The 13,182-nt window shown below is 42.0% G+C and overlaps 1 protein-coding gene across 1 annotated transcript in view; it reads left to right on the top strand.

The window, feature by feature from the left end:
• fam161a (FAM161 centrosomal protein A) overlaps positions 1–5,652 on the top strand; it is a 6,909-nt gene extending 1,257 nt beyond the window's left edge. Inside the window, exons 3-7 of the mRNA XM_035660108.1 lie at positions 1,321–2,535; positions 2,830–2,997; positions 3,089–3,188; positions 4,448–4,587; positions 4,916–5,652. Of these exons, the coding sequence (XP_035516001.1) occupies positions 1,321–2,535; positions 2,830–2,997; positions 3,089–3,188; positions 4,448–4,587; positions 4,916–5,204 (1,912 nt within the window). The 3' untranslated portion in view covers positions 5,205–5,652. The remainder of the gene's footprint in view (positions 1–1,320; positions 2,536–2,829; positions 2,998–3,088; positions 3,189–4,447; positions 4,588–4,915) is intronic.
• Positions 5,653–13,182: the final 7,530 nt, after the last annotated feature.

Here is a 13,182-nt window from a genome sequence, read left to right as displayed (position 1 = left end):
TAATCCCCCCCCCAAATTTTTTTCTCTTAGTCTGCCTTTATACTCCGTCGTAGCGATTGTGATATGATTCACGATTATTTTTGCATCACAAATTTGTATTTTTATTGAAAAAACTGAACTAAAATCATAATCATGTGACTTGTTGAGGCCTGTAGTGCTAAAGAAACACAAGATTTGTGGAGCAGGGCACCTCTGCAGCACTACAGTATTCAATATAATGATTGTTTGTCTCATATTTGACTTTTTTAAAATACAACATTTGGCAATTTTTTAGGCTATATTTTTGCAGCCCTGTTTCTGATTCACTTGTTGTTGGTTTTTAGCCATGGAGATGTTTTTGTTTTGCGTGCAGCCAATCCACCATAATGGAGGTAAACATTTAGTTTGTGCTGCTTTTAGGAACATTTAGGAGGATCTATTGGTAGAAATGGAAATATAATATTCATAAGTGTGTTTTTATTAGTAGTAGAGTTTCACAAACACCGTATTTCCTCTTTCATGCTTGTAAGGCGAGGGGTATTCAGTTGGCAACTTCACTGCCAGTCTACTAAATCCGTCCTTTAAAGCAGGAAAATAGCATTAAAACTAAAAACATAGTCTCAGTTACTTTATATAATCCATTAACGAGCTGTCAGTAGTTTTCTTAGGGACCGTTTCTAAAGCAGACTGTTGACAGTGAGGTCTGTGAATTATCCAACGCACTGTAAAAAACAAAAACTATATGCATGGCAAAAAGATATTTTTCAACAGGAAGTGATTTGTTTTTGTGTAATTTGGTTGAACTGATCTTTTAAATCATCATCACACTCAGTTATGCTGAGCAGAGGGACGGTATGACTAAACATTTGGAGGAAAGGCAAAAGGTGCTAAATTCATTTCCAACTGTGAGCTCAAATGATTAACCAATGAGTTGATTGACAGAAATTATTATTATTATCCTCAGTGAGAGAAGTTGATGCTTTTATATCAATATTAATTAAATGGATTTGAATCAGTAACTTTGGGCTCTTAGAACTTCTGATGGACATTTTTTACAAATCTACAGACAAAATAATGAATCAATTAATTGAACACATAATTGAGAATGATCAGTAGATGCAAACCTGAGTGCAATTTAATTGAGTATGCTGCCCATGAGGTCATTTATAATAAGCTCGTTTTATAAATTAAAAGAAGAATTTATTAAAGATAGCACCTTTTTTTCCCCCAATTGTTTTTCAGAATGAACAGTTTACTTTCTACAGTTGAGTGATAGTGAGTATTTCTTTATTATTATGTGCTTTGTCATATTAACAGTACTTTATGTATTTATATTTTTAGGCTAACATGGTCCAACAGCAGCCCAGCTGCTTTACGCCGTTTGAGGAAGTCACACTCTGCGGTTGAACTCAGGAGAGCCTCGGGACAGTCCGACTCCTCAGACGAAGATGAAGCTACCAGTAACGACGTGGAGAAAGGCCTGCTTTTTTCTCCGAAAGAACACATCAAGAACATGTGGCAGGACTTTAAGCTGTCGCCTCAAAATCGCCTGGTGTCGGCCTCGTCGCTGCACAGCCTGCCGGGAGACCAGAGGAGACGAAAGGGGAAAGGAAAGAAGAGGCAGGGGCATAAAGATGGGGAGCAGGAGCACTGGAAACACAGAATGACCGTCCCAAAACCTTTCCAGATGATGCTGCGTGAGGCCGAGAGACGAAAGCGCGGCATCAAGACGCGTTCAGAGATCGAACTGGAGAACGCAGAGCTGCGTCGGCAGCTGGAAGAACTGACTGAGTGCCAGAGGAAGTTCCATGCCAGCCCCGTACCGGCTCACGTTCACCTCCCGCTTTTTGAAGAGCTGCAGGAGCGCAACGAGGAACGACAGCGAAGAATGAAACAGCGAGAAGATCAGCATCTCCGAACCGTCCAGAAGCCCTTCAGCTTCCTGGAGAGAGAGCGACTGAAGAAGGAGCAGAAACAGCTGCGTTCCTCGCAACCGTCCGACCAGGAGAAAGTCAAACCCTTCAAGGCCAAGCCTGTGCCCAAGGCGGTGTACGTAGCAGCATCGGGGGAGCAGGTGAAGGAGGAGCAGCTGTATCGGTCTATCAAGATACAGATGAGGGCTCAGGAGCTGCTCCACAGTGCGTCGATGCCTCCCAGCATGCTCGCACGCCGACTCAGCGATCGCAAGAAGACCAAAGACGCTGCAGCCGGAGGGGACCACTTCTCCCACAGGCCGCAAATTAACAAAGAGGTACCCGACTTCGACGCCAGTTACAGACGCTTCCAGAAGCACCTGGAGAAACAAAAAGAGGCGAAGCCCACGACTGCATGCGAGCCCTTCGAACTGAGGACGTCACAGATCTCTTCGCACCGCGAACGCATCCTGGCCGACATCGAGAAGGAGCAGAGCAGCCCTCGGATGCTGCGCTGGCCGCACGTCAGCCCGGGGCTATCTCGGACAGCAAACTCAAGTCTCTGTTCGTCCCTCTCTGGCAGCCTGGAGCTCCTGCCTGCCAAAGTCACAGACGCCACCAAAAAGCGCCATGAGGCCGTGAGGTACCATTTCAGGAGTCCAAACGCGTCTACCATTTTAGTTGAGATACAGACAGAACTCCAATGTCCCGTTTAGACATCGAGACCTCAGCTGTTACCGTCTGTGTTTGAAATCCCAGAATGCTTCAATTTTAGTGGAACTCCTTTTTCCCAACATCCCAGCAGCGTGCTTACAACCCCACACCCACTCCAAAACACCCCTTAGCCGGTATCCTCAGCTGTCTGCCCCCACCCTCCCGAAATCCCCATCCCATCCAAACCTTCCTGCATCTGTGACCAGATTGTCTCCCTGAGTAGAAAGGTGCTGGAGCAGAGGAAGAAGGCCGAGGAGGAGGAGGAGCAGTGGAGGGAAAGGCAGAAGCAGAGGGAGAAGAAGCTGCAGAGGGTGGTGGTGAAACGAGCCCAGGCCAACGACCCCCACCTGGCTCTCTCACAGACGCACCAGACCAAACTCAAAGAATTCAGGTACCCTAAAAACAACGCGACTACGGCGCCACGAGCCGAGCTGCTGTTGAACGGACCGGGACGATTCGTAATTCTCCGTTGTTGTCTGCAGGAAACAGGAGCTTGAGCGCAGGAAGGAGTACAAGCAGGAGATCAAGGAGATGCAGCAGAGGGTGAAGGGGAGGCCGCTGCTGCTGGAGCAGGTTGCACAGGTGAACATCAACCTGAGCCCCGAGCCTCGACCACATCCCACAAACTCAGTTTAATTACAGCAGATTGTGCATCTTTACAAACAGCCTCTGTACCAAAGCATTAATGCATTAGAACATTTAACCAGAGAGAACGACAGATTAATTGATTAGTAATTTAATAAAACCGATTTGTATGTTATAGGTGAAATAATACCAATACCATACTTCATTTAAATAGCTCCTTTCTTAACAGTGCAAGTGCTTTACACATAAAAATATAAATAATAAAGTCATAGAAACAACAAATACAAGGCGTAGACTGAACAGAGATGGGAAGACATGCAATATAACCAGTAAAAGGTGCTGTAAGCAGGGCGCCCGGTTCATTCTTTACTCAAGTAAAAGTGAAAAAGTACAGGCTCTGAAATGTACTTAAAGTATAAAAGTAAAAATTATAATCTCTAGAATCTGAAGGACGTTTCTGCCGGCAGTTTCTGTGCAAAGCTTACTGAAACCTCAAATAGGCTCGAGTCTCCCTCTATTGTCTGTTTGGTCTTGTTACGTCTGTTATGCGTGATATGCACCAGTTTTGACGTTGGGCCAGCGATGATAATATAATAATTCCCCTTAAAAGCCTGTTTGTGTAAAATGTTGGGGGTAAAAGTAAAAAGTAATCAAGTCAAGGAAAGGACACCTGAAAAAACGAATTAAATAGAGTAAAGAAGTATTTGTACTTTGTTACTTCCCACCTTTGAAAATGGTATGTAAGCAACAAAGTGATAAACAATTAGACATATTTAAAAATGTGTTTTTTAAATCAGATTGACATTAAGATAATGAGGTAAATAAAAAAAGAAAAATTACCTTAAAACACAGTTTCTTTGGCTACTTTAGTTGTTGGGTAGATTTTTTCTGCTCTTGTTTTTGTAAGTGTAAAAAATGAGATACTGTAACACAACATATTCAGTTATTTCCACCAACTTCATCTCCATTGTTTACCGTCAGGTTTGGGTGTCAGTCACTCAGGTTAGAGGGTTTCTTTCTCACCATTTTCACTCACAAACGTCACAGGGCGAAACCACACGAGAGGCTCAGATACCAGTTTCTATATCCAAATGTAGTGCAACCACAAGTTAAAGTTGGTTTAGAGTTAATGACTGCATTAACTTTCAGCATTTCATTACAATAAGTGCAGGGAGTATGTGAGTGTGTTATTTTAGCTTTGATTACCACGCCGTTGTTACATTTACACTAACTTTCTGAACGTGTCTTGATAACAGAGGAATGCCAAGCACGCAGCGGAGAAGCGCTACACAGACGCCCTGCATGGATGTGATCTGACCCAAGAGTTTATCAGCAGCAAGGCGGCAAAATCGGGATCTGCACGCAAAGACTCTCAGTCCAGTGACAGCAAACAGAGGTACACCAGTGACACACTGTAAGGAAAGAAAAGTATGATGGAGATGAAACATCTGGGAAGATTACAGCTCAATAAAATGCCAAAAAACAGGTTGAAAATTTAGTGTAAAGCCGGTAATGAAGTCAAATGGCTTAAATCCTAAATTTAAATTGATTTCCAGAAGCGAGAGCACAAACCAACACGATAATGTGATTTGGTAAATCAGACATGAAGTAGGGGTGGGTCACTCAAATCTTTATGAGAAGTCTTTGTTTGTGTGCTGACTATGAATAAGAGCACAGTCATATTTAAGGCCTCACTGACCTGTCTCATCTTCCCTGTGTGCCAGTGACCAAGAGGACCTAGACACGGGATGCGAACCCGTCAGCTACAGAAAGGTCTTCCTGGACGACGAAGACTCTGAAGTAGATCCAGACCGAAGGGAAGAAGGGAGCGACGAGGCTTCATCGAACCACCGCGACGGAGACGACGCCAGCAGTCGCCACTCAGATCGGGATTATCGCGGAGAGGATCCCCACTATTCAGACGACAGTTACCACTACTCAGACGACCATGAGAACTACTCAGACGACAGCGAGCACGATGCCGACACTAAACAGCAGGAAACAGGGGAGTGACGGCATCATGATGGAGCGGTCTGACGCCATCGATACGTTAGAAAAACTCTGAAAAACTGAACATATGGAGTGAGGAGGAACCCTGAAGAGGGAGTTTCTTATTCTGAGAATGATTATTGTAAATATTCTTCACATGAAAATGTTAATCTTTAACATAAGCTGATGAGTTTGGATGTGTCTGAAATCACTTCCTCGTTCACTCGTTCACTATTCCTACATAATGAAGTCCTTCCTTTACTCTGTAGTGAGCGGCTAGTTGAGACACTTTTTGCATCATTACTGACAGATGTAATTGTGTGTGTAATTGGGAATTTTTGAGGGCAAATTAAAAAGTCTCACACTTAAAGAAGGGATTTTGGATTTCCTTACTAATTGTAATAATAATAACAATGTTTACCTGTTTTACCTGTTAGTATAGAGTCACCCTCCCAGTGTGAACACACCACATAGGCCTACTGTAAACCTGGTTAGAAGTACTGTGTAATATGGATTTGCAGCACACTGCAGGACTTTTATTATTTCCAGCTGTGTAATAATTCTGTGACAAAAAAAAAAGTCTTCTATTAAAAAGGCCTAATTTCAAAGAGCTAACAACGCTTTGTGGACAGTTTCATACAGACATCTTTCTACATACAGACACGTCTTCAGCTGATGCACTTCATTTCCCAGCTTCCAGTTTTACATTTCAGCCTCCATAATGTTTTGTTTTGGTGTGTTTGTCCTGCAGGTGGCGCCAGAGGATGGGTCATGTTACCTAAATCAGGTTATCCTCTGTGCAGTAGCCATGTTATGACGTGTTAGAGTCAGTCGTTATTATATGTTTCGCAGGGATTTTTAAAGGGTTTAATAAATGGTTGTGGATGCCGTAGCTGTTCTTCATCGTGGTTAGAATATTTATAATCATGGAGGTGAAAGCAGGAGTAGGTGTTGTTTGGAAGAAGAGGAGATAAAGGTAGATTTTAGTATGTCTCCTGAGCTGATCCACATCCACGAATGGAAGATGCGGATTTCTTTGGCTTTGACTTGAACACATCTCCCCCTGAAACAGGAAAAACAACACAGCACAGTCAGGAAACACATTTTTCTACTGGGGTTTAACACAGTTTCTATAATGCAGAGTACTGGTGCAGTGGCGGAGTGAACATATGTCCTAAAATATGTGTGTTTATTAAGCAGAATCCAAGAAAAAGTGAATGAAATGAAACAACTGAACCGTTCAGAACTGTTGTCAGGGCTGAAAAACTCTCGTCGTTCTGAGCCACAACCACTCTTATTAAATACTTTAGCTGTAGTGGACAGGACGTTGTATATACTTGGAGTCGTTCATATAGCCTCAACTGTTGACTTATTGTTACCAAAGCATAAAGTAAATGTGTTAAAGTCATGTGTATATTCAGACAATTGAGAATTAACTACCCAGTAGTCTATTTGGTCTTTACCGTGGACACAATACGCTCCTTTTTCTTGCCTTTGGGAAGGATTTTAGGGCATCCTGCAGTCAGGGGCAGATCTAGATGGGTTGACAGTTTGGTGTCAAATACTTTCAAATTTAACACATTCATTTAGATTAATTTTTAAAATAACATGTTAACAACCGAAATCAACACGTTTAATGATCTGTTATGGCCATATTTTAGACTAAGTGACTTAAATTCACTCAAAAAAGACTGAAGATGTGGAAATAAGTTGGAAGTAACAGTTTGATTGAGTTCTAATGCCATTTCTGCTTAACTAATGTGCCACAATAATGTAATATTTGTGAATTTAGATACCTTCATTTGGGGGCTTTTTCCAAGATAATATTGATAAATGTGATTATTTTGATTGTATTTGTAAATATTTCTGCCACCCTTTAAAGTCTCCATGCCAGTATTTCTCTATATCCACTCCTGCTAACTTGTCTGTTCTGGGCTACTGTAGAAACATGGCGGTTCAACATGCTCACTTTAAGGTAACAATAACACAATTATTGTTATTTTCAGGTGATTCTACACAAATGAAAACATACCTGTGAATATTATATTACATTTTCTGCCAATAGATTCTCCTAAATGTTACACAACGGACCTTTAAGTTTCACTGGCAAGTCAAAGGTCTCCTCTATCTCTCCACTGTTAGGAAAACTTTGTACAAACATCCAGGTGTATGTTTTTTTTTTCTCTTCTCCTCTTCCCCTTCCTCTTACTCTCTTCTTCTCCCTCTCCCCCTCTCCCCCTCTCTCCCTCTCTCCCTCTCTCTCTCTCTCTCCCTCTTGTGTGTTTGATCTGAAGTGTTTGATGAATAGCCTCAGCTCCACTTCTGTATAGCCTCCACTTCCAGCCCTCCTGTAGCTAAAGTAGCATGTTTTTGTGTCAGTGAAGTGTGACTGTCTGACACACACACACACACACACACACATACACACACACTGTAACCCAAACTCTAATACATATTCAATCCCAAGTGATGGACAGCAGTACACTCTCTCACACACTCACTCACAGTACTTCAGTTCTCCCGCTGCTCCCCTCTCACTCTGTCACTGCCACAGAGGACGAGGCCTCCTCCTCTCCTCCACTTTTTTCCTTTCCCTCTCCAGAAACACTCTGGGGAACCGTCAACAGTGTTGAATTTCAAAGGGGCGAGGGGCTAATGCTCCTGGATGAAGCTGATTGAGTCAATTTGTCGACATGATGGACGTTTTGTGGCCTCGGCTCCTGCTCTCCTGCTGACTGCAGGCTACAGGGCCGACACTGGCTTTTCAGGTATTTTTTTAAGGAGCGTACAAAGAAAAAAAGAGAGACGTGTCACTGCTTCAGTGAACGGCGGAGGGGGGGAACCAACCTGCTGGACCAAAGCTTCAATTAACACAAATCTGAATGAGGTTTGTAATTGCCAAGCACATTAACAATTAATACACCGGGAGAGTGTTCGGTGTTAACGTGAATCCACATCAGCATTAGCTGTTTCAGACTAACAGAGAGCATGCAGCATAAAGAGATGGTCCACCTATATAATGCAAAATATATTTTCTCTTTCACTAGTGATGGTAACCAGCCACTTGGTTTGGCTTTCTTGAATAACCACCATGCACCATGCTCTAAACAGCCCTGCATTTAATTGTATGTAGCAGCTCTTTTCAATGCACTCTATGTATGTAACCTATTTTTCTAAGTTTCACCTCTTAATATTTACACTGTTCTGGTGTTTTCCTCTCCTTTATCCAATAGGACCTGTTTTCTGGCAATGGACAGGGATTGAACGCGATCATTGAGGTTCAGTCTTTACTCTTCCTCAGCTTTGAAACTGAAACTGCTTTGAAAACTGAACCCAAATAACTATAAATAATAACAGTGGAAGACATATTGGGATCTTTTACTGAAGTAAAAGTAGTGCAAAAGTGCTGCATTTATCTTTTTACTTAAGTACAAAAGTATTAGCAGCAAAGTGTACGTAAAGGTCCAGTTTGTAGGATTCAGAGGCATCAAGCAGTGCAGATTGCCTCTCCCTCAATTCACCCTCACATTGCAAGTATGAAGGACAAACTACGGTGGACACAAAACGCACAATTTAGTCTTGCTGAATCCCTTCTAAATCATTTTCTTAAATTTTTTAAAGATAATAAAGTCTATTCATGATCAAACTTGGATCTCAATCTCAACTCAATTTCTTTTTCTTACTAACTTCCCAAAAAATATGACAAAAATTTAAATATTCTATTCCTCTTTGTGCTGGGGACCCCTGTTGGTCCTCGGACCCCAGTTTGAAGTTTTTTTTAAGGTGATTATACACCAATGAACACATACATATGAATATTATATTCCATTTATATATTTGCCATTTCTGCCACTAGAGCCTCCTAAATGTTACACACTGGACCTTTAAAGTATCGAAGTAAAAAGTACTCGTCGGCAGCGCAGTAACTGGGAACAAAACCTTTTTAAATGAATGTATTGGAGTTAAATGTTATATCTAAATATTAAAAGTATATCATTTAAATTATTGCATCTACACAAATAAGCCACATAGATTACTTTCACCTAGCTCAAACCTTGAGACTTGAATCGACTATTTCAAACAATCGTGTGAGATCAAGAAGAACAAGTTGTGACTCAGCTAATAACTAATCTTAATGTATTAATCTGTGAAAAGGAGCTGCTACTAACTCATGAGCTGCTGTGTTAACACACAACCCCCAAAGAAGAAGTAAAGTCCTCTCAAGCCAGATCGCAAACACCTGCCTCCCGCCGTTTGTAAATACAACAACAGGAAAAATCACAGTAAAGCAATCATCCTAATTTAATCTGCATGTGGACACACAGCAAGTCAAAGCAGGAGAGCAGAACATTGTGTTAAAGTCTAACGCCTACAACGTTTGATTTCCCACTGTACATGAATGGTCCTCTGGATGCGGGAGTTATTGAAAAACCACACACACCCACCACACACACACACCCACACCACACACACACACACACACACAGGGAAATGATAAAATAAATTAGTGAAAAGTGATAGTCAGATAATCTGATTTCCTCCAGCTGGAAAAAACAGAAGTTGCTGCGGCTGCTTGTTCTCAGTCAACACCGTTATCCTGCACCAAGGCCCTCTGAACAGCGGGATTGGTGGTGTGTGTGTGTGTGTGTGTGTGTGTGAAAGAGACAAGGGCATATAGGGGGCAAGCACCTGCCATAGTGGACTCTCACTATTCCCACCACTCTAAACACACGCCATCTCCCCCAAAACCTTCTTTAAAGCTTCAGATGTTTTCATTCCTCTCCATGTTTCATGTGTGAGACATCTGAGGAATGGGGAAACTGTGTGTGTGTGTGTGTGTGTGTGTTGTCATATATGGAAAGTAAAGGAAGGGATATGCAATGTGTCCTTTCATGTGCGTCAGCCATGTTAGTCTGTAATTAAGCCTGTAGCCTGTGGAGACCATTCAGCATCTATAGGGGGAGGTCTGGGTATAGGGGGGGTCAGGGATTCATTGTCAGGTCAGTAATTATCAGATTTACAGAGCCTCTCATCAGGGAGCAGGACTTGCATACAACACACAACACCACACATCTTAACCAGCCCCCGGCCAGCCAAGGCGAGGTGTAGAGGGAGAGCCCGTCAGTGGGCGAGTTGACAGGCCGACCCCCAGGGGGAGACGATAGCCAGCGCTGCTCTGACAGCGCTTAGTGGGAGTTCTGCCTTGCTCATCGCTTCAGAGAACACACAAATAAACAACACTCAAACAAGCTCGTGACACACACACACACACGAAGAAACACACAGGAATGCATTTACACATCTAGATATATAAGTTATTTCTTCATAGTCTGCATGAGGAGAGGAGACAGATCGGCATGGGGAGGTCTAATCCAACTCAAACTATTTGTGTTGCTTCACTTGTTCAGACGTGGCTGAGCTTGCCAACTCCTTTTCCTTCTGCATGTTAACTCTACAAAACATATTTACTCCTCGGGGAGTTTAAGACGTTTACATTTTGTGATAATACAGAAAAGTCAGTTCTGAGCGTGTGTCACATTCTATAAATGTTCTTCATTGTAGGAAGTACTGCACCTGTTCCTGCAGGAGAGTACAGTTTGTTCCTTAAGTTCTGATTTAAAGTTTATTACATTAACTTGTCAGGGACCATGTACAAAAAAACATTAATGTCATATTAAGTGAAGAAATGTGTTTTTTTCACTAGATAATTTCCATCTGCAGTCCCTGGACATTTACAGTACATAAATTATGCAAAACTTAACTTAAGTTAAGGTAAACTGAGTTTAAGATATAAATAAATGAACTTCATTAGCATTCAAAATAGTCTCTAATGCTTTTTTTTTAGTTGTATTTCTTGTTCTCATTATCTATATATCTTTATTTTCTTATTTACCTTGTCCTATGAACAATTTTGTTATTGTTTGGATGTGAGAGACCCCCCGGCAGCATAAAATACATACTGCACGTTTAAGTTAAATCAGGAAAAGAGAGAGACGTTAACATGAGTGCACAAACTTTCTTTCCAATGGACACACTCTAGGGAGCCGTAAACAGCGCTCTGACACTGGTGGCGGTGGGACGCACAATGACAGCTGAGAGAGACAATAAAGGCAAGGTGGTAAAGTTGAGAGGTGGAGCCTCAGTGTGCTGACAGAATGATGTTAAATCCACTATATATGAGCTCTGACCTGCAAAGACAGAATGAATGGGCCTCCTATAGAGACGATACATCGTACCCGTGGTTTGGGGCACTTTTGGTTTGATCATTCCTTTTTTTCCTGCCAGCTCTCTATTCTCCAATAAAAACATAAAAAACCCATCAAGATATATTTCATAAAAATAGTTAGTAGCTTCTTTCAGAGGCTGTAGCGGGCTCTGTTTTATAGCAAGAGTGAAAAAATACTGGTATCGTATGAAACTAGATAACAAACACATCCATTGGTACCAACCATGTCCTGCTAGCAATAAGGGAATAATGCTTTAAATAACGCTCCAAAGTTAGGCTTAAGTTAGGGATCCCTTGACCTCAAGATATCTGAATGAAAATGGGTACTATGGAAACAGTAGTGTACTTGAATATGTCTGCATACTGGGGTCCATAAACAGTACTGGAATTGCATAAATGCTGATGCCAGCCCTGCATAAGTCAGTCTGGAAACACCCCCTGCTATTAAAATACTAATTGACACATCGGTTAAGAAAAAGAAAGAAAAAAGCTGTTCTCAACATGTTTTTGAAGGGAACCTCTCAGCCTCCAACGGGGCCTCTGAATGTCCCTGGAAGCCTCTTTGGTCATCACCTCCCTGGGATGTCTCTGTGTCTCTGTGTCTCTGTGGATGGGGTTTGCCATTGACAGTTAATGGGGTGTGGTTTGTCAGTGAGCTATGGGTCTCATTTCCTCCTCTGTCAAACGTGTGCGCACAACTACTTGTCAACGCGGTAATTTACACTGCTAAGACGGGATCAAGACCATATAAAGAAAGTGTAGGTCGTGCGTGATGTGTTTTTGGTGCTTGTGTGTGTGTGTGTGCTGTTGTGTGGTGTGTGTGTGTGGTACCTGTCATGTTCAAGTCGACACCGAGCACTCCCATCTCTGCGCCGTTTTTCTGTCTGTGTTTGAGTCTGGGTGATTTCATGACCAGGAAGTGATCGTGTCGCTGTGTAACACATCAACAACAGGACCATGGGTCCTGTGTAGGAGAGAGGAGGTGGGACGGGGTCAGAGGTCAAAGTAGGAGTGAGAACTGTTTTGAACTGATGGCCTTTTAAGCAGAACAGCGTTGTCTGCCCTGTTTGTTTGACCAGAGGCCTGTCCTGTCCATCCAGGAGTCACCATCGACCAGCGGAGAGGAGACAGAGACGGGAAGAGGAGCGCTTGAAAGGCAACACCGGAGGATGAGGCTGGTTGGGGGAGGTGGGGCTGAAGGTGGGTGAGGTAAAAAAAAACGTGGTTAAATTGACAGGTTGCATATACCTTTAGTCCATTAGTTAACATCCACAAAGATTCAGAATTATATAAATAAACCTATGTATTATTTATACACAAAATACGATTTTTTACTAGGTATTTTGTTTTAAATGAAATTAAAGTCATCCCCTGTTTTTTCTTTACCTCCACTACAACATTCACTGTAAGCTCACCTCTAGCTCAAGATGGTTTTTCCTTACTTTCAAAAATGTAGTTTGTTTTACATTAAAATGTAGAGTGTACGATGAAACTCTGTCTGGTCTTAACAGTGATTAAATTAATCAATCGTAATATTTATAAGTTAAAGGCCACTTCGGTGAGAGCGTGCGGTGAGTGAGACTTACACACCCTGAGGAGCACAATCTCAACGGCTAACAAATGAAGACTATAACGTAATTATAATTCGCTCTAACACAATTTAACCAGCCCTGGCCAGCATTACCCAGTGGCTAAATAATTCATACGTGCCGCACATCACGATCACATAGATATATATTAATTATTAAATGAGGCTTGTTTAAAAAAAGAAAAAAA

The sequence above is a fragment of the Morone saxatilis genome, unplaced genomic scaffold (assembly GCF_004916995.1).
Source record: "Morone saxatilis isolate NCDOM2014 unplaced genomic scaffold, NCSU_SB_2.0 Contig17, whole genome shotgun sequence".
NCBI classification, from domain to species: domain Eukaryota; kingdom Metazoa; phylum Chordata; class Actinopteri; family Moronidae; genus Morone; species Morone saxatilis.
The sequence above is the reverse complement of the archived record's forward strand: the minus strand, read 5'-3'. Positions and strand labels throughout refer to the sequence as shown.